This window comes from Suillus subalutaceus, assembly GCF_016647625.1.
Source record: "Suillus subalutaceus strain FC151 chromosome Unknown DFJ58scaffold_28, whole genome shotgun sequence".
NCBI classification, from domain to species: Eukaryota; Fungi; Basidiomycota; class Agaricomycetes; order Boletales; family Suillaceae; genus Suillus; species Suillus subalutaceus.
This window is the reverse complement of record NW_024540277.1, coordinates 221,313-241,970: the sequence shown is the minus strand read 5'-3', so window position 1 is coordinate 241,970 and position 20,658 is coordinate 221,313. Positions and strand designations below refer to the sequence as shown.

The window sequence follows — 20,658 nt, the reverse complement described above, 5'->3', positions numbered from 1 at the left end:
TTTTCAGACGCACAAGGACACAGGTATATCATTCCATAAAAAGGCCATGTTGCCTCCTGTCAGCTCAGTAGCTGACGCCAAACTAGGTCATATGGCTTTGATACGTGCCCTTTTCAGTTGCCTTTGTCGAACACGCAGAGATTACGCCGTCCCCTGAACTTTCAGGATACTGGATGCTCTGCACCTGTCCTTGATAAATTATCATTTGGTGACCATCTTCGCGAACATCAGTGCACTCTTTTCAGGTGTTGCCATCGGTGAGATTCAAATACTCGGCACTTTTGTGTCGGCTCATCATTTTAATCCAATGACAGCCCTCATTTTGGCCATGTGAGTGGAACAGCGTACTCCCTAACTAAACGAGTTGTTGATAGCAAGTAGATATCGGTGCCATATGTCGCAGGTTTGCTTGGAATCGAGTGGGTGACATTTATGGTTTGGGGCACAATTGCTTCTGTCGATATCGTGATCGCCTTGTCACTATGCTACCTCCTCGCTACTACTGCACTGGATTTTCTAGGTAAAGGGCGGTCCATCCATTGTCTGAATATTTCAATACTGACATAAAGTACTTAGCACTGATTCCATGATATTAAAGCTCATTGACTCATTTCATGCAGCATATGTTCAATGGCAGCTGTGATTACGGTAAGGTTACAGTGGTTATATTCTCTGAGGTCGATACTATTTGCAACCCACCGCAGATACTAACAATTCTTACCAATTCCATCGTTATGGCGTTGTCAGACGAAGAAATAAAGGACATCCCGACGATGAGGTGGTATGATCATGATGCCGCAGCAGCCTTCTCTCATTCATCTCATGCTTTAAGGTTTCTTCTGTCTTCTCGGTCCTTTAATTGGCTGACAGTGACTACGCTAGATCTTGTGGCTGTTGCAACCCGGCTGGAGCCTAGCAGAGCGCTAGTGGTGCAGCACAAAATGATACTGTGGTGATGTACCTGCTCCAACGTTCGTTACCCAATTGATCTCATGTGCAATGTGGCCTAATATTTAAGAATCCTTTCAGTACTAATCTCGGACTTGGAGCCCATCAAGACCGTGATGTTATGCTAGCCCGATGACCGATGCGGCAATCAAACATGTGAGAGGTGTGCCCCCGTTATCAGCACAAAAAGGAACCATGCCAATGCGCATCGGCAGCATCACAGGTTTTTATATATAAATCCAGTTGTCGATAAGAGAAATTACTCTCCATCTGCGCAGGATTCCGCACATCCGTAAGACTTCAGGTGGCAATGCGCTAGCCTCAGTGTACTTAATACCTAGACGCCTTGCAGATTACAACCAACAATGTCTTCCTCGGCGCAGGGCCTCATCCCACAACTCAACGTCGAGAATACGTTCGGGGCGCTTTTTATTGGCGTTACCATCGCAGCAGTGTTCGTAAACGATTTGCTCGTTATGCAGTCAAAGTTTGCTGTCGTCCTGATTTATTTTGCCGAACAGTCTCTTTGGTCTAAGCTGCGTTCAATCTTTCGTTTACTTTCAGACACATAGGGACACAGGGACAACATTCTATAAGTTGGCTGTACGTTTGTACCACCTTCTGTTAGTCCTGTTATTAACGCCATGTCAGGTCATCTGTCTCTGGTAGGCATTCCTTCGAGTTGCAATTATCGAGCGCGTCCAGATTACGGAGTTCCCTGAAATCATAGGATACTCGATGCTCTGCACCTGGCCTTGATCATCCACTGCGTCTATTATTATCTAGTGAGCAACTATGCAAATGTCAATGCCCTCGCGGAAATTGTATGGAGTTTCAAAGTGAGTTCTTACTCTGGTCCTCCGTGCAGCCCCGTAGTACTATGATATTGATGGGCTTATGCAGCTTCAAATAGTAGTCGAGGTGAGTTGTATTTAGCAAGCTCTGTGATGCACCTCAGTCACGCACTCTACAGGTTTTCATAATCTATGGGGTACATATGTAAGTTTGATGTGCAAAATGTGATGTGCAACCTATAATCAATACATTCTTGCACGATAGCCTGTATCTTCAGCGTATATGGATACGTATGTGTCTCCCTATCGATAGATCTCTACGACTGATGTGATATATTTAGTCAGCAGGGGTCAATCAAGAACCCTCCCTATCATAGTGGTAGGTTTATAATTGATATAGGTTCTACAGTGTTTCATTTTGTTGATTCGTTGCCAGGGCATAGTCACGATTTTAAACTCAGGTGAGTCTATTAGCTGGAAATGCTCTTTGCTCGATCTTGAGGATTCGGATCCCTTCAGGTGTTGCCATCGGTGATTATTTGAACGATGCTCTTGTTGTTGGCTCATCATTTTAACTCAATGCCAGCCCTTATTTGGGCCATGTGAGTGAAACTTGTACTCTCTAGCTACACGAAGTGCTGATAGTGAGTAGATATCAGTGTCAGGTGTTCTCGGATTTGGTTAAAATGGAGTGGGCGACATTCTTGACTTTGGGCACGATAACTTTTGCCGACGTCGTTGTCGCATCATCACTATGCTACCTCCTGGCTACCTCGCGTACTGGATTCTCTAGGTAAGGAGCGGTCCATTAATTACCTAGCTCTGAGATACTACTAACACAAAATACATAGCACCAATTCCTTGATAACAAAGCTCATGGTTTACATCATTAATACCGGTTGTCTGACGAGGTATTCCTTCATCCAGACCATTCCATATCTTGACTCATATTTCATACAGCATATGTTCGATGGTGGCTGTGATTACAGTAAGCTTCCAAGGATTGTATTGTCCATCTCTTCTCTGAGAGTCTACAGTGCGCAATCATGCCGACCAACTTCATCTTCCTCGCCATTGAATTTTTATTGGCTAAATGTATGGCCAAAACATTTTCCTAGAATCGTGCTGACCAGCGGTCCTATTTCAAGTATATGTCAACTCGTTCCTCGCACTCCTGAATGCACGACACTATACACAGGTCACCACAGGCACCAATAATTGCTATGCATTCCGCAACCGCCATGGGGTCTACCGTCCGGAGCTGCACATTAAGGCGTCAGAATATGAGCTCCAGGCACATGCCGACGATGAAGCTGTGCATCCTTCTCGATCTGTCAAGGTTGGTGCTAGTTCTTGTGTCATTGAGGACTTAATGACACGCTTTAGCCACAGCATTCGATTGCGGTGACAACAGAGATGAATTCTTTCTCATCTGTGTAGGACCTTACGGGCTCTTATCAAACAATACACAGTTGCGGGCAACGATGAATCTAATCTGAGTCTATTGTTGGATATGTAACTACTGCAAGCTTATAATTATATATGTAAGTCATTTGAGATAAATATGGTAGCGGGGTCGATTATCAGCGCTTCAGCGCTCAGCCTTTGCAAGAAGGCCTACTGGCATGCGGCTGCGATCGTCAACCAGCCATTCCACTATATATATCATTGATATCATATCAACGACGATTCAACGTGTGGGTATTCCTTACCACGCACGTGACACAAGGACCTGTGAATTTGAAAATGAGCTGACATTTCAAATTTCAATATTGGAAATTGTTCTCGGAGTACACGATGTAAACTTTATAGCCCGAGACTCAATTGATCCCCCCGGAACTCATCGATTGGATCCAGGTCCCTTTTCATACCCGAATCTTCATTTTTGCGATGTCGACAGTCAAGTTGACACGCCAGTGACCGTCTTTCTTGAGGAGTACGCCGATTGGCCCATTGTCAACTCTCTTGTGTCGAGTACTAGCGTGGTACTCGGTAGTCAGATCATATAGAAGGAAGACAATCGTTCCTTCTTGATTATAGCCTATAGTTGGGTGTGGTATGTATATCAATGGGAATTGTGTTTCGATTCTTCCAATACATCTCGGTCCACTCTTCGTCCAAAACACCCATGCTCTCACTTTGATGCCGCATTCCCCCACGAATTCCCCCGTTTCCCTATGGACGATGGTGAACCAGATGGTCGAGTTCTCTGCGAGAGTTTTGAGGAACTCTTTGTAATTCGCTGGTCGTTATCCATAACACGAGCATCGTTGCGGAGCGCGAGAAGATCATCTAGGTCGTTGTCTTCAAATCCGCGCAAGACCAGGTGTTCTGTTGTGAACATGACTGCGAGTCGGTCTTCACCGTCGCGTTCAAACGCGCGCGACTAGAATAACACTCTGGTGAGTTTGTGTTATGGCTCAGTTTCTGATACCCTGTTGTTAGTCGGATCTTACTCGGTTCCTTCAACAACTTCGAACCATGAGCAAACACAGTCCGAACACCTTCACGGCATTCACAAATGAAAAGACACCAGACTCTACTCGACATGTTCGCTTCAACTTAATGCTGTAGCCATCGTCGAGCGGTATATAACGGCCTCAACATATCCTCACTTCCCGCATGCCTTCTCCGTGAATTCTGTTGCCATTGTCTTTCCTTCGTTAATATCTCTCCTTTTAAGTTTGTACTGTTTTCACTACCACTCCCGTTGCTGACATGGCGTTTCCTGCCAGTCGCCGATGTGGCAGTTAATCTTCAGACGTCGTGTCATTTGGTATCCTAGTATGTAGTAGTGACATTGATGAATACATTTTTAAGTTATTCCTTGAAAACGCGAAGCCTGTTCGTGGCCGTAAAATGGGTCAGAGACTCAGAGTGTCTTGCTGTAGGGAGGGGGAGGTACTCTGGAGTCTGGACGAGCAAAGAGATGTATTAGTACGAACCGAGCGCACAACCGCGAAGCTTGCTTGTGGCCGTAAAATGGCTCATGATCAGAGTGCCTTGTTGACAGTTGTAGGTGGGGTTGATTGCCAATGTCCGCGGGTGGCGCCTAAGTGATAATAATTTCAGTTACAGTGATAGTCTCGGGGTCACACCATGATCGCATCTAAAAAAGTCGAGTCGGTCGATTTGAAGTCAAACTTGTTCTGAACAAGCCATATTTGGTGTAGCTCAGGACGGTGTTCGTAAACGCTTGTCTTGGTTTAATGGAGACAAATGTTATTCTGGATGGCTGCTTAAGTAAGTGAAATAATGAATTTCGCAAGGAAAGATAGCGGTATTTAAGGTATGTACAATAAGTCTAACAGGTATCACGAATTATATGTCATCGGCGATATCCGAGTCTGCGTCCAAGTCTGGGTCTACTAGTAGGTCGAAATCTGACAGCTCAACTCTAACACGCTGCTGAGAGACCCCACAAACGACTATGTGATCCTTCCATTGGTTCAAGTCAGCTTTCTCCTCGTCGCTGAGGCTATCCATGTCTGCGCAGATAGCCTCAAATACAGTGGAGTTTGCCCCTGGAAATAACCTAGGTGTGGCACTGAGCGTCTCATGTCCCTGTTCCAACAGTGCACATTTTGTGATGGTGCCAGCTAATCCCATCGCATAGTGCAGCTGTTTGTGCGGCATCGTGAATAATTTGTCTAGTCGGAAGCGCGTATTCCAGATCAGTTTCCCGACGAGGTAGAGGATGAAGGGGTTTTGGAACTTCGCATGGATGGTCAGTGTCCCATCCTAATTGAAAACTCATAAGTGCATGAGTTGAGGTGAACAAAAAAAACAATACCGCATTAAACGAATATACATGCATAAAAATGTTGTCTTGAATGAGACGTCTGACGCGATCACAACGAAAGGCCTCGGGGGGCATCTGGCTACCCAGCGGAGGGAAAAGCACGTATGCCATGACGACGCCTTCTCGAGTCAAGGTCGTGAGGACTGTGCGCACAACAATCACCTTCCACCATATTGTCGTGATGTCCTTGCTTTGATTTTTCCAGCGTGGTATTCCTATTGGTCTGTCAGTTAATAAATTATTGAAAGACTTAACATACCATCAAGTCCTGGAAACTTGGGTGCTGCTTTTCGAATCATTGATGTTACAATGCACTTTCTGTCAGCAGCAGACAATGCCAACACGTTGTCTTAATAACCGAGGGTCTTATATGAAAACGTGTAAGAATGTAATGACACCACAATTACACTGGATAAGACTTCTTGCCAGTCCTCGATTAACACAGTCTACAACTTTTCTTCTTTTGTGGTAGATAACGTGTGAGTTCTTAGGAGGCTCGCTAAACCAATCAGTTAGATTAACTTAGCCGGAGCTTTATTATCTCTGATTGAAACTATGGGATTGTCTAGGATATACCGTCTAGACACTTGAACTGGTTTCCTGAATATACGGTTAACTGTTGAGAAGCTGGTCTCAAATGTGACTACGTGGACCAAAGCTCGTGTTGGTCAATATACAAATACTGTTACGAACTAGGATGGTTCTGACGTATGGCTACTCGATAAGAGTAATCAGGCCAAGGTCGGTTCAAGGCTTCGGCGTATACCGAAGTTTCAGGGTTTCTTTAAGACAAGGCAAGGAGAGTGTCCTCGACTTGAATCACGTTCAATACGACTTAAGATTGGAGGTCTTAAGCGAAGGAAGTTCCAGGTAAAACCTAGTAAGATTAAAGTAAAGAACTACATAGTACAGGACGAGTTTATATAGTGAATGGTAACGACTTTAGGGCCGGTACGATGAGATCATAGAGACGAGTCAGAGATAAGACGAGTCAGAGATAACAAGAATAGATCATCTAGCGATGGCAAGATGCGATCGTGATGTAATACAATGATGTAAGAGAAGGAAAATGAATAGGGGCAGTACTTGACTTGTAACATTACCCCGTTATTATCGTTGAAGTCACCGATTTCAACAATCAAAGTTATCGTAAGCGTCATAGTTGTCACGATCACCTGCGCATTGAACGAACATTCTCTCATCTTCTTCGATAGAGATCTGTTCCAAGGCGGCGTCCTTATCAGCCTCCCATTTAGCTAGAGCCTCGTAGAAACCTTCGTCCGTCCATACTAATGGGATAGGTTTCTCGCCTTTAAGGTCTTTACAAAAGACCGAAAGATGCCCTGGCGCGAGGTTACGACATACGCGGCAGAAGTACGTTGGGCAGTTCTTATGACGATGACCGAATTCTTTGCAGTAACGACATTTGAAATTATCACTGGGCTCGGTTTTCACGATGGTGACGGAGGATGATTGCGGAGGCGGGGATGGTGTCTTGGAGCGTAAAGTGCTGTTACGCGTGGGAGGGGAGACGGAGATCTCTCGTTTGAAGGGTCGTAGACGAGTGGGGCGTGGGCGAGGGGCGGTTGCCGCCGGGGCAGTTGCAGGAGCAGACGGTATGATTGGTACAACAGGAGGAGTGATAGTACCAGACGTATGCTCAACGGGAGATGATATCTCAACCGGAGGAGGGATGGGAATTGCGACGTGAGGGGATGGTGGTCTGGCGATTGGGTTTGTTGCAATTCGTTCAGTGACGATATGGATGGCCTCTCTAACAACTTCTTTGGTAGAGGTAGGCATGAGACGTATCGCAGAGTTGCGAATGCGAATATGGAGATGACGGAAAATGGCTTTAAAGCGTTGGTCATTTTCACTATCACTAAGGAGGCCTGCGGTACGTTTGATGAGGTTGGCGGCGCGAATGATGTTAATGAGGAGCGTGCTAGAGAGGGCTCCTTGTTCAGCAAGGAGGCGATCTATCTCGATAGCGTATTGTTCAGAAAGGAGAGCGGATTCAAATAGCGTGTTGGTTTCGATGTCGTCGAGGATGGTGAAGTAATTTGGGGATTCAGTGGTTTCGGTCAAGGTGACGGACGTTGTGGACGGGGATGTGGCAAGGGTTTCGGACATATTATCAATGGTTCTGACGAGAATTTGAAGCTGCAAGAGGCAAATCTGGAGAGTGCGGAGTTCTGAGAAAGACATCTTTTCGCAACGGTTCTTATAACTGGTGAGCTTTCTTATAAGCAGGCGAGGATTGCGGAAGCGTTGCCAAGATTTTCCGTGGGAATCCATTCGTTACTAGCGGATGAATATCCTTTCCAGGATACGAGATAGCGTCTTCGTTTACCCGTGCCCTTGTGTGATAAGATCGCTTCGACTTCGTATTCTTCTTCGTTATCAATGATGTCAGGTGGAGGATCAGGGAAGTTAGGACCGTGGATTTCGGTTTCATGATAGGACGATAATTCGGAAGCATGGAACGTGGGGTGAACCTTCCATTGCTTTGGTAACTGGAGTGTGAACGTGATCGGTGATAGTACTGCGGTGATGGTAAAGGGGCCGTAGCGTTTTGGAGCGAGTTTTCGTGATGGTAACTGCGTGATAAGATTCTTTCCAGATAACCAAACCTTATCGCCAACTTTCCACGGTTGGTACTTCTTTCCGTACGATCGTGCAGCCATTCGCTGCATTGCAAGATTGTGGCAAGAGATAGCTTCTTCTCGTATTTTCTGAAGGAGACGAAGTCGCTCTTCTGCGGCGGGAACAGTGGAGTCTGGGAGTACGTGGGGGAGAGCCCGTGGCTCGTATCCCATCATGAGGAAGAATGGGGATGCGTTGCGAGAGTCATGTTTGCGATGGTTGTGAACGAATTCGGACATGGGGATATGTTCAACCCATTCTTCTGGGTTGTTACGGCAATAGATTCGAAGATAGGTTTCTAGTTCTTGATTCAGACGTTCGGTTTGACCGTCTGTTTGCGGATGATAAGCGGTGGAAGCGGCGATGTCGTATTTCAAAAGTTTTGCAAGGGCTTTAGAGAATTTGGATACGAACTGTGGGCCTCGATCTGAGATTACTTTCTCGTGGAGCCCGAAGCGGCGGTAGACGTATTTGAAGAATTTCTTTGCTACGCCTTCTGAGGTGATAGTCTTCGTACAAGGGATGAGAATTACCCCCTTCGTAAGACCATGGTCTACCACGACCATGATAGAGTCGAACCCGTTACATGGGGGAAGATCGGTGATGAGGTCGACAGAGACTTGGGAGAACGGAGTAGAGACCGAAGAAGGGATAGGAACCAACGGAGGTGTCGTGGGATGGGTATCGGATTTCATTTGCTGACAAAGGGCGCAACCCTCAACGTATTTACGGATGTAGGTCCCCATAGACGGCCACCAGAAGTCGCGTTTAACCAGTTCTTCGGTTTTAAAACGGCCGGGATGTCCCGCTGTGGCGTGGTCATGGGTTCGTTCTAAAATAGAGTGGCGTCCGGCTGGACGGACATAGGCACGATCTTTGTAGAATAGGACATCATCTTTAATCGTCCAATCAGAGAGAGCCGATTTCATGGGAGGAAGGCAAAGGCCATTTAAGGCATCGGAGGCGGCTTGGAAGATGGGATCGGTGTCATCAGGATCAGGGTTCGCAAGAGTAGTCATGAGCTCTTGATCGAGAAGGCGAATGAACATGGAATCGGGGAGGAGTGTCATATCTTCGTTATCGATGGAGTCGGGTGCATGATCAGGTCGACGTGATAAGGCATCAGGTGCGACAAGCTTGGTCCCTGGGACGTGGTGAAGTTCGATATCGTAACAAGAAAGAAGGAGTTGCCATCTGGCTTGGCGACGGGTTAACTTTTGCGCGGTACGGAAATAAAGGAGATTCTTATGATCGGTGAAAACGATAATTGGGTGGGGGTTTCCTTCTAAATAATGACGCCATTCTTGGAGTGCACGGATAACGGCAAGGAGTTCTCGATCGAAGATCTGATAATTTCTTTCAGCGGGGTTAAGGGATTGGGAGAGGTATCCGCAAGGATGATACACGCCGTTCTCGTCGGTTTGTAGTAAGACAGCACCTGTTGCAACAAGAGATGCATCGGTGGCGACTGCGAATTGTCGAGATGGATCAGGATTACGGAGGACAGGCTGCTTTAGGAAACATTCCTTTAGCGTCGTAAATGCCTCTTGACAGGGTGTGGACCAAAGGAAGATGTTATCTTTCTTTGTAAGATCGATAAGGGGTCGTGCGATATCGGAATAATGAGGGATGAAGTTCCGATAGAAGTTACAGAAACCTAGGAACGATCTGGTTTCTTTAACAGTGGACGGAGTTGGCCAATCGCGGATTCCATCAGTCTTAGCAACGTCCATAGCTACGCATCCAGGGCGAATAATCATGCCGAGGTATTCAACTTCTTGCGCGTCAAAGGTACATTTTTCTGGTTTCAAGAAGAGTCGTTCTTCGCGGATTTTCGTAAGAATTCGACGGGTACGAGCGTGATGTTCATCGAGGTTATCCGAAAAGATGAGGATATCGTCCATATAAATCACCAACCATCCTTCATTGATTTCTTGCTGGAAAGTACGGTTCATGTAGGCTTGGAACGTAGCCGGGGAGTTGCAGAGCCCGAAAAACATGACATTCGGCTCGTAGAGTCCGAATTCCGTGGTGAACGCAGCTTTCCATCTATCGTCAGGGTGAATACGGATGTTATTATAACCGGATCGGACATCCATCTTGGTGAAATACTTTGCTCCGTGTAACCGTGCGACCAGGGATAAGGGAAGCGGCAAGGATAGGCATTCTTAATCGTCCAATCATTGATGTACCGATAATCTTGACAGGGTCGGAGATCTCCGCTCTTCTTTCCTACGAAGAAGAAACCGCTGGCTTGAGGCGATTTAGATTCCGAGATAAAACCCTTCTTTACGTTTTCATCAATAAATGCTTTGACGGCAGTTCGTTCGGTGATAGAAAGGGGATAAATTTTCGACGTTTTGGGGATGAATCCGGGTTTTGTTTCAATACGATGGTCGATACCGGGTCGTTCAGGAGGAAGTTGATTGAGGACCGTCTTTAGCGAAGATATCGGCGAAGTCGTGGAGATAGGAGGGTACAAGTTCTTCGAAAGTTTTCTTCTTCTGTTCTAAGCCCGCAGCTAGAGCGAACTGCTGAGCTTTATTACTAACTTTCGCATATTCCGTAGGCCGTGGCAAGGGTTTAACCGTGGATTTCTGTTCAGAACGACTGGTACCGTCTGGGGTTAATGGCGTATCCATGGTGGCGTTTGAAATTACCCGGAGTTCGGATGCGTCAAGGGAGTATTCCACCAGGAACTCGTCATCATCTAAGTCATACATAGAGACTTCTCGCACTGGTGCGGCAAAGTTCTCTTGCGTCCAGACGTCTTCTTTGGTATCAAAGGTCTCGTCGTCTTCATCGGGGATGGGGAGTAGATCAGGGAGTGGATCAATGGGAGGGTCGGGTGGTGCTTCTTCGTCAACAATTTCTTCGATGGTCGCTTTAGGATAAACGACAGGGGTGTTCGATGATTGGTACTTTCCTAAGTTTAGACTGCTTCCAGGTTCGATCTATAGGTTCTTGTCGAAATAGAAGCGGAAGATCGTTCTTCTTCCTTTCTTTGTCGACTTCTTCTTCAACTTGATCACTTTTCTCTGTTCGAGAAAGGAATGAGAGTTTCGGCTGTCCAGTCAATAACCGGATTCATAGCCCGTAGCCAGGGGATTCCTAGGAGAATCTGGTCTCTTTTGCCAAGACGTGTGACGTTAAACTTTCCTATCATGGTCCGTTCGTCAATCTTGATGGTGAGAACGCAGTACCGGCTGTATAGCTCCGCTTCTGGAATAGCTTCCGTCGGCAGGTAGTAACCCGGAAAGGTTTACTAAGAGCGTGGGTTTCGAATCTTGTGTTTCTTGACGAAGTCTTCTGAGATAAAGGTTCTGGCTGCTCCAGAATCAACAACTGCAGTGGTTTCAACGGTTTTCAGACGTGTTTTCGAAATGAGGGAAAGGGGAACTCGAAGTTCTTTTCGTTCACCAACTTTTCGTACAAGTCTTATGGGTACATTGAGAGATACTGACATTGATCCAGTCTCCCATATTCAAAATCCTCGTTGAGACGGCGGACTTCGGAGTCTTTCCTTTCTTCTTCTCTGGACAATTCTTAGAAAGATGTCCGGCCTTGTGACAGGTGAAACATTTTCCGGTTCAGAAATGTTCCGCGCGTTCTTCTTCAGAAAGCCGATCAATTACCATGGCATTGGGGTCCCTAGATGGTACGTATCGATTGGATCCGAAGTTCTTCTTCTTCTGAGGTTGGTTGCGCGCCCTGATGGCGTTCAGGTGAAGGCGTGAGTTGTCGAGGTTGATACAGGTGGAGAGGACAACTTCGAAATCGTCAGAGACATCGCCCGTGCCGTAAAGGCGAGCGAGCAGTCCTGGGTGTAGTCCGTCTAGGAAGAATTGTTTCTTGGCGACATCGCCTTGAATTCCTGCCCGTCGTGTGAGCATCAAGAACTCCGAGATATAATCTTGAAGTTCAGGTTCCTTGTTTCAGGTTACGGAGCTTGGCTAACGCAGTCCCCGAGGGGTCAAGCGGTCTAAACGCGCTTTTGAAGTCAGCAAGGAATTCGGCCCAAGTGCCGTATCCTTTGACAAGGCCTACAGTGGTTTTATTGTTGGGGTCTTGCGCTTGTCTGAGGAAATCTTCCTTCCAGTAGCGTGCGTTCCCTTCGTTCATGAAGGAGGTTACGAAAATGATCTTCTGCTTGTCATCGACATAGATTTTCTCGTTGATGTCGAGATAAGACATGCATGACATCAAGAATCCTTCAGATTTATCTCTATCCCCGTCAAAGACTGGGGGAGATCCGATTTTGATTTCAACGGGTTTCGTGGAAGACATCGGGGGGTTCAAAGGTGGTAAGGGTGGTACAGCACCTAGGTTCAAAGCGCCGAAGATTGGTGTCAGGGACGTCAGCTTGTTAGCTTCTGGGGACCTGGGGTTCTATCTGTCGTGATGACCAGGGTTTGTTCTGTTCTGGGTTTACAACGCGTGATAGCGATGTATTCGTAGAAAGACTTTAATCTTTTGTTACGAACTAGGATGGTTCTGACGTATGGCTACTCGATAAGAGTAATCAGCCAAGGTCGGTTCAAGGCTTCGGCGTATACCGAAGTTTCAGGGTTTCTTTAAGACAAGGCAAGGAGAGTGTCCTCGACTTGAATCACGTTCAATACGACTTAAGATTGGAGGTCTTAAGCGAAGGAAGTTCCAGGTAAAACCTAGTAAGATTAAAGTAAAGAACTACATAGTACAGGACGAGTTTATATAGTGAATGGTAACGACTTTAGGGCCGGCACGATGAGATCATAGAGACGAGTCAGAGATAACAAGAATAGATCATCTAGCGATGGCAAGATGCGATCGTGATGTAATACAATGATGTAAGAGAAGGAAAATGAATAGGGGCGTACTTGATTGTAACAAATACCTGGTGAGAACGCTGGTCTCACAAATAACAACAAATGACAAATAGAAAACAATGACAAATAACAACAATGACCAAAGCTCGTGTTGGTCAATATACAAATACCTGGTGAGAACACTGGTCTCACAAATAACAACGGTGACCAAAGCTCGTGTTGGTCAGCAAAAACTATGTGGTGAGAACACTGGTCTCACAAAACTGGGTTTCTATTGTGAGAAACTTACGTAATCTCAAGGGAAACACTTTCCCTGCACTTGTCTGGACAGTTCTTACAAAGGAAATGGGCTTTGTAAGCAGCAATTTGTTCAGACTGAAGCTTCTTAGGTGAGAGTTCAATTTGCTCAAGAGGGAGATTCTTGAATGCAACAAGTGGGAGATCTATTTTTTGGGGGAGAATGGGCTCTCCTTATATACATTTTGTGTGGGAATATTATGTAAGTAAAAAGGTGATGTAATGACTTCAGAATGTGAGAAGAATATTCCAAAAACTGGAGCAGAATGTTCTAGCAGGTGCAAAAGAACATTCCAGAATATTCATGGTGGGATAATGACATCATTCTGAGTCACTCTGAGTCATTATGAGTCATTATGAGTCATTGGAATGTTCTAGCAAATTCCATGGAACATGACATCATTATGACATCATACCCTGTAGGTACAATTTTATGAAGGATCTGATTAGTCAGAGCATCCTAATAGAAAAGTAAAGTAAAGAAACACTAGAGAAAACAACTCAGAAATAATGGAACAAATAATAGTACACAATACGCGGGCTTTTTAGATAGGTTTTTGTTAGGCTTTGAACTTTTCTCTATGGGTTTCTCTAGCCAAAGTGAATAAGCCAAAGGAAAGGCAATACCTTAACCTTCAATTTGCTTCTCATATCAACTAGGTCATTATGTGATTCCCATCTCACATATGATTTTTCTTCAAAACATGGTGGATTCATGAATCACTGAGGGAAAACTGAAACTATTGGACCAAGGTTTGATACCAAGGTATGGGTTGACTAGTCTGAGGACTAAGCTAACAGACTTTGTCTTTTAGGGGGATAACTAGTAGTCATGTCCATGCATGATTCCCAAATCATGCAGGACAGCATCTTTTGTAAACATGATGCCTACCACGAGTTCTTGTGAGCGCTGGAAGATCTGATCACGGACAGCTCCCGTGACCTCAAAGTAATGCTGTTCATTTGGCGCTTCTGCACGGCTTGCAGCCGCCTGCGTTGTTGCAGCAGTATCAGTAGGGTTCTGATGAGTGGGATCGGGGTTCTGGTGAGTGGGATTAGGGTTCTGGTGAGTGGGATATGGTGTGCTGGGCATCCTTCGAGTACGTCATCTATTAGATGATTGTGCAGGTCCTAGTGTCTAGAATGTAGAATTTTTAGTGAATTAAACGAAACACAGTTGGAACTTACATGGATGACCTGCGATTCCGGTATCTCACCCATTGTAACGGGGAGAGGACTGCGTTGGGGCTCCGGAGGTGGTTCAGTTTCGTCATTGTCGAACGATGGCGGCACCTGTATGTGATGTGGGTTGGGTGCTGTACCTGACATATTGTCAACATCCGAAAGTTCATTGGGATGATTGGGGTTGTTGTATGGGCCTGTGAGATTCATTAGCAGCCATTTCTGATTTGTGATGAAGGAAGCGACTTACTCTCAAGTGATCCATACGGATTTTCATAGCCAGATTGCGCATTCTCATATCCAGACAGTGAGTTCCCATAGGAGCTTGAGGGTTGATACGGCGGAATGTCATGACTGGTACCAAAGTGACCCAAGGATTGGTAGTTGGGGGCAGTACCCATGTAAGCACTCGACGATGGATCAGTGCTCACGCTGTGAGTGTCACGGTTTTCGTGGTCGAAAGGCACATAACTGGCATATGGATTAGTATGAGCACTCGATGATGAACTAGCGTATGTGTTGTAGTTATCGTGGTGAAAGGGTGTATAACCGTCACGTGAATCAGCGCAAGCGATTAATGATGGACCTGTGTGAGCGCTTGAAAAAGGATCAGGACGAGCGCTTGATGATGGGCCAGGGTTATTGTCGTAGTTGTCATGATTGAAGGGCACATAACCGGCATGTGTACCCAAAGACAGATTGCTGTGGCTGCTGGGAGTAGCGCATGTATCAGTACTAGCTACTGAGACAGAGAAAAACACACTGTGAGCTGAACACTTCATGTGGATTGAAAGTGTTTGCCATAGGCTCGCGTGGTTGTTCATCACTGAGATGCAGTTGAGTCTCCGCAGGCAAGTGCGCAGGGTTTAGACCAGACCCATGAGTGGGTTTTAAAATCGTTGTTTTACCTTTAGCGTGTTTGGGAGGCATATACTGGCGGGACTCGAGTGGTTGAGGGCATAGTAAGGGCGGAGGGTACAGATAAATATCCGCATAGCATTCTCTACAAATCATACTTAAACAAGATATATGTCATCGAGAAGCAATGAGAAGACGCTAGAGAAGGGTAAGATGAAGGGGTATAATGTAAAAGTAAAGCATGCAAGTGACAAACCGATGCAATAAGGGGTCATCATAATGAAACAGTAACACTACTAGCGGCGTGCATATTACATGACCTATTATCAATTGATCAGTATTGTACAGTGAATTCAAGAAATCTCTTCACATACTACGATTGGAAGGGCATGCGGCTGGATAGCCACCGATCATGTTCACATGATGGAGCTAATCACATCATGAGGCAGTTCGCCAGCCCCCACCCCGAGACACTCTTCTTCTTCAGAATCCAGGTCCGAGGAATCGTCTAGAATAATGTGACCGTTATCTTCATCATCATTGATCTCAGGACTAGAGAGCTGGGATTGCGATTCCGCAGTGCCGGATTGCAAGAATGCACCTTTGACTCGTGAACCTAAGATCTTTGAGATCTGTTCAGCTTAAGCTGAGGTAACACGAAGGATTTCGCATTCATCTTCATAGATGGCTTGAAGGTAATCTCTATTGTTGTAACTTGCACGCGGTCACACTCAGAAAAAAACCTTCTAAAGCTCTGCAACTCCTCGTCTGCTAACCCAAAATGTTCTTCATTTTCAGCATGCAAGGCATCAAGGAAAGTAGTGAAGCGTTCTGATTCCTCAATTTCCTATGCAGTTACCACAAGGCGCTGGCGGGCAGTCTCGTGAGCAGCAAGCTTGGCTTTGTATCCCTTGTACAAGGTTGATGGATGCAGTTGTGCAAGGCCATTTTCCAAGTTTCCAGTGTGCTTTTTAAACATAAAAAATCAATCTTTGTAATTTGAGGGAAGAAATATATCATACCTTGAGAAGTGATTCAAATGATACATACGGGTTGGGCTCTCGCCCCATGACACGGGCTGCATAACGGACCTTGATTGGAGCTGGATACATGGGATACGGATGCTGCTTCTTGCTCATTCTGTCATGTATGAACTGGTGTCGAGCAGCGCGTTGAGGGTTTGGAGATTAAAACGGATCAAATAATATACTATCCGTCTCTGCAGCAGGCTTAGGCGTCCCAAGTCTTCTTTCTCGCCTTGTGCTTTGTGGTGAAGCACATAAGTCAGAATGCATAGTATTGGGGGAGCTCCCTGACTTGGAGCCAGAATAACAAAGGGGCGATCCAGGAGTGGTGGCACATCTGCTGGATAGAGGAGAAGATGGAGGGCTGCTTGATGGAGGACCGGGGGGACTACTGGGGCGAGGAGGAGATGAGACTGTGGGGGGACTACTGGGCTGAGAGTGAGATGGAGAAGACATTGTCTATAAGCACTTTGAACTTAACGCTGGGAGAAACCTACTGATATATGAAAGAAACCTAGTAATATCATAGGCTGATATCAGTATGGGAATGCCCTGCGAATGCACAGTCTGCGGAGTCTGAAAGACTTAGCACTGCAAGCATCAGCAAAGCTAACAAGGAAAGAAGACTGCTCAGCCATCTGGTTAGCTTTGGCAAATGTGAGTATCTTCTATCGCTTTATTATGATCCAGACTAACATACCTATGCCAGTCTGTGTCCCAATTGCAATGTGGAGTTCCCTTCCATTGACGCAGTTATCCTGCACCTTAATTCTCAGTCTACCTGTTGGCCGCATGAATCATGTCCACAACAATTCCCAATTCCACCTGGATTGCGAGGTTCTCATTCATCAACATCTTCTACCACTGGTCATTATCATCCTCAAGCTGGGTATGTCTTTGGTGTCGGCAAAAACCTGTTTGACAGGTTGCAAGAAGATGAATATGATTATCGGAGGAAAATAAACACTTATTACCCTTTCCACGACGAAGGAGAGTGGGAACTGGGAAGGTTTTTAGTTGAGAACCTAACTCAAACTCAGATTGACAAGTTTTTGAAGTTAAAATGGGTAGGATAGGACTTGACTCAGAGCACTATTTGACAGGTCTGACCCCGAGTCTATGTTTACAGTTTCACACCCGCCCAAGGCCATCTTTCACCTCGAAAGACCAACTTCTAGACTGGGTCGATGCACTCCCCTCTTTTGTGCCATGGAAGGTCTCAAACATAGAGTTCACAGGCTACAAGACGACTTATCCTGTACAACTCATCTGGCGTGATGCTTTAGAGGTCATCAAACAACTCTTCAGTGATCCCGTTTTTGCCAATCACATCACCTTTCAGCCGCATGTTGTCAATACCAGAGGTCAGCGTGAATATGGAGACTATATGAGCGCTGATATGGCATGGAAAATCCAGGTCAGTTTTATTTGTTTGCCTGTTCAAAGACTGATTCTGTGTTCTTAGGACCATCTACCAGTAGGCACTACACAAGTACCGATTATCTTGGGATCGGATAAAACACCTGTGACACGCATCACTGGAGGGTTCGAGATGCACCCGCTCTTCATCACGATTGGTAACCTGGACTCAGAAGTTCGCTCTAAGGCCACACTACGAGCTTGGCATTGTATTGCTTACATGCCTATTGCTAAGTTTTGTGTGCATCCTGACTATCAGGGCATTTTGCAGGCACGGTTATGGCACAAATGTGTCGATCTTGTCTGCGCCAACCTCAAGATCACTGCAGAGGATGGTTGTTTTATGCCCGATCCTTCCCGATATATTTGCTATGTCTTTACACCACTTGTCGCTCACGTATGTGACCTGCCAGAGGCTACAATGATCGCTGTGGTCAGTAAAAGTGCATCTCCTATCACTATGACAATACAAGCAAATTTTGGTGATGGTGTTCTCTACCCTCCTCGCACTGGGCATCATACGCTCCAGGTTATCTATGAGATCTCCAAAGAGGTTGATCCTTGGGATCTCGATAAATTCCAGAAGGCAGCAAAAGCGGCTCACCTGTCCGGAGTTCACATGCCATATTGGAGCAATTGGATGTTTGCATGCCCATCCGTCTTTCTCACCAGTGAAATTTTGCATACCTGCATCAAGTTTTTCGCAGACCATCCACTCAATTGGGTCAAGGAGACAGTAGGAAAATGCGAGCTCGATGCTCGCTTCATGGTTCAGCATAAACGGGTAGGAACACAGCACTTCACCAAAGGCATCACCCATGTCAACCAAATGACAGGGCGGGAGCACCGAGACATTCAACGCACCATTGTTGCTTCAATTGCAGGCGTCGCTGCACCCAGATTTATTCGTTCAATCCGTGCGCTCATAGAGTTCATTTATCTTGCTCAGAATCCTGTTCATTCTCCTAATTCCCTGCATTCAATGGTTCAAGCGCTTCAGATTTTCACGCATTCAAGGATGCTATCATTGATGCTGGGGCAAGGAGGGGAAAGAAGGGTGTTAAAGAAGATTTTTTCATCCCGAAACTCGAGCTATTGCAAAGCTTCCGAGGCACGGTTGAGAGACTGGGCACGTTGATGCAGTTTTCGGCTGATATGACAGAGCGCTTACTCATCACACACTGCAAGCATCTCTTCAGAGCGCACAAATCGGCGGTCTACTGATTTTACGGAACAGTGTGTACGGATCCTCAATCGCCAGGAGTCCATGGAACTATTTAACCTGTACACGCTATCCTATTCTCGTGGCACATCACTCGTCAATGCCATACACATTGAAGATGAAGAAGTGACAACCGTTAATCCAGCACTTTCCTGGGTTTCTTCGCGTTCTCCCTGATGAAGCGCACTCTGTTCATGGACCTCGGCCAGTTTGGAATCATTTTCCTAAGGGCATTCTTTCTGAAGATGCTCTCACTGCCATTCCATTTAACTTTAACACCAGATTTCAATGCTCTAACACCCTGTCAGTATTCAGACCAAATATTCACTTCTTGACTTCGATCACACGCTCTCTCGGTTTATTGATCAGCTATCCCTCTCCACTGGCGAGCATACCCGCTGGGACCACAGATATGGACGCTTTCGCACATGGAATAAATTTTCGACTACAGCTTCACTCTGCTTTTCAGTCACAGAGTCATCATGCCGAGCAGGGTGGTACAAGCATACCCACCGAGTGATGCATTCCCCCTCGGAAATTGCGATACTGTCCTAATCAATGTCATGGGTGATGACGGCCAAACTAGTAAGTCTATTTTTGCAGTCGTGTTTTAACACTAACTCGGGATGAATTTCAGCCAGTCGTGTTGCACAAGTTCGCCTTATTTTTCAGCCAAAGATTCCGCGAGCTTCGAACCTAGTGTTGCCGACGTTCCTCTCCAGTCCACTCCTTTACAGTCCAATTCTTCCATTGTGTTGCTAATCCCAACGATTGTCCAGAACTTGCAATGTGGACGGTAGAGCGCACATACATGATAGACCAACATGGCGAACGCTATAGGTGTGGTGGTGTGGTGTCATTGACGGATGTAACACACACTGTCGAATTGATACCAGAATATGGTAACAAGGTGGACGAGAAGATTTCTTCGGCCACCTCTTTGGAGAGCTATGATTGGTTTTTTCTGAACAGCTTCACTGATAAGGAAAGTTATCATACATTTAGCACAGAGTTCACATAGACATGTCAGTAGCTCATCTTAGTAGTGACAGCGCCATTGAATGATACCATGTATGATTGCTACGATCTTTTACATCAGTAAACTGCTTTGTTCTGTACAGAGCTGTACAGCTCACAAGAGCCACAGCTTGGTCCCCACTGGACAGACAGGCTCATCTCTGTAAATCTCTGTACAGCTCTGTACAGAGCTTCCCAGAGCTCCACAGTAGCCCTCTAGTTACACAGAATATATTAGAAATCGCTTTTTTTGCAACTCAAGTTACACATAAAAGTAAATGAAAACAAATGCATTGCAAATGAACAAGTACTACTAGACATTAAGTAATCTATGACGGACGTCGTGCAAATGCAGCGCTTCATTGTGCCGTATCGTCGTCATTGTCGTTGTGTCGTTGTCGTTGTCATCATCATCATTATTGGGTTGTCACTTGTTGTCATTGTTGTTGTTGCTGTCGTTGAGGAGGAGGAGTTGAGTCATCATCATCGTTGTCATTGAGTCGTTGTCATTGAGTCGTCAGGAGTCGAGTCATTGGAGGAGTCAAGTCATTGGAGTCGAGTCGTTCGTTGAGTCGATGTTGTCGTTGTCGTTGTCATCGTCATCGTCGAGTTGTCGTCATTATCATTGAGTTGTCATCAT

At 45.8% G+C, this 20,658-nt stretch overlaps 5 protein-coding genes across 5 annotated transcripts; 3 read left to right on the top strand and 2 right to left on the bottom strand.

Moving 5' to 3' along the window:
• The first annotated feature begins 420 nt into the window (after window positions 1-420).
• On the top strand, window positions 421-1,108 carry DFJ58DRAFT_246614 (uncharacterized protein). Its single transcript, XM_041379449.1, has 4 exons — window positions 421-520; window positions 577-648; window positions 705-971; window positions 1,030-1,108. Exons 2-3 carry the CDS (start codon window positions 631-633, stop codon window positions 954-956), a joined length of 270 nt encoding a protein of 89 aa, XP_041246201.1. The 5' UTR covers window positions 421-520; window positions 577-630; the 3' UTR covers window positions 957-971; window positions 1,030-1,108.
• On the top strand, window positions 1,028-3,300 carry DFJ58DRAFT_246719 (uncharacterized protein). Its single transcript, XM_041379450.1, has 18 exons — window positions 1,028-1,240; window positions 1,301-1,402; window positions 1,470-1,551; window positions 1,600-1,613; window positions 1,679-1,787; window positions 1,852-1,869; window positions 1,922-1,947; window positions 2,008-2,033; window positions 2,084-2,121; window positions 2,179-2,203; window positions 2,262-2,273; window positions 2,329-2,344; window positions 2,395-2,535; window positions 2,594-2,653; window positions 2,703-2,730; window positions 2,780-2,837; window positions 2,891-3,081; window positions 3,129-3,300. The coding sequence occupies exons 2-18, from the start codon at window positions 1,314-1,316 to the stop codon at window positions 3,180-3,182; spliced, it is 987 nt and encodes a 328-aa protein (XP_041246200.1). The 5' UTR covers window positions 1,028-1,240; window positions 1,301-1,313; the 3' UTR covers window positions 3,183-3,300.
• Window positions 3,301-5,063: 1,763 nt separating this feature from the next.
• On the bottom strand, window positions 5,064-5,843 carry DFJ58DRAFT_839609 (uncharacterized protein; the record flags this gene model as incomplete). The annotated part of the gene is made up of 3 exons (XM_041392535.1): window positions 5,064-5,483; window positions 5,554-5,759; window positions 5,804-5,843. The coding sequence occupies 3 exons, from the start codon at window positions 5,841-5,843 to the stop codon at window positions 5,064-5,066; spliced, it is 666 nt and encodes a 221-aa protein (XP_041246199.1).
• Window positions 5,844-14,118: 8,275 nt separating this feature from the next.
• DFJ58DRAFT_725623 (uncharacterized protein) lies at window positions 14,119-15,407 on the bottom strand (the record flags this gene model as incomplete). The annotated part of the gene is made up of 5 exons (XM_041385261.1): window positions 14,119-14,337; window positions 14,400-14,426; window positions 14,484-14,674; window positions 14,728-15,188; window positions 15,241-15,407. 5 exons carry the CDS (start codon window positions 15,405-15,407, stop codon window positions 14,119-14,121), a joined length of 1,065 nt encoding a protein of 354 aa, XP_041246198.1.
• A 1,309-nt stretch (window positions 15,408-16,716) lies between these two features.
• DFJ58DRAFT_871731 (uncharacterized protein) lies at window positions 16,717-20,054 on the top strand (the record flags this gene model as incomplete). Its single annotated transcript, XM_041394326.1, is given in 11 exon segments — window positions 16,717-16,817; window positions 17,070-17,197; window positions 17,246-17,427; window positions 17,490-17,777; window positions 17,826-18,212; window positions 18,333-18,764; window positions 18,797-18,921; window positions 18,968-19,127; window positions 19,147-19,304; window positions 19,477-19,586; window positions 19,739-20,054. 11 exon segments carry the CDS (start codon window positions 16,717-16,719, stop codon window positions 20,020-20,022), a joined length of 2,355 nt encoding a protein of 784 aa, XP_041246197.1. The 3' UTR covers window positions 20,023-20,054.
• Between the last annotated feature and the right edge of the window lie 604 nt (window positions 20,055-20,658).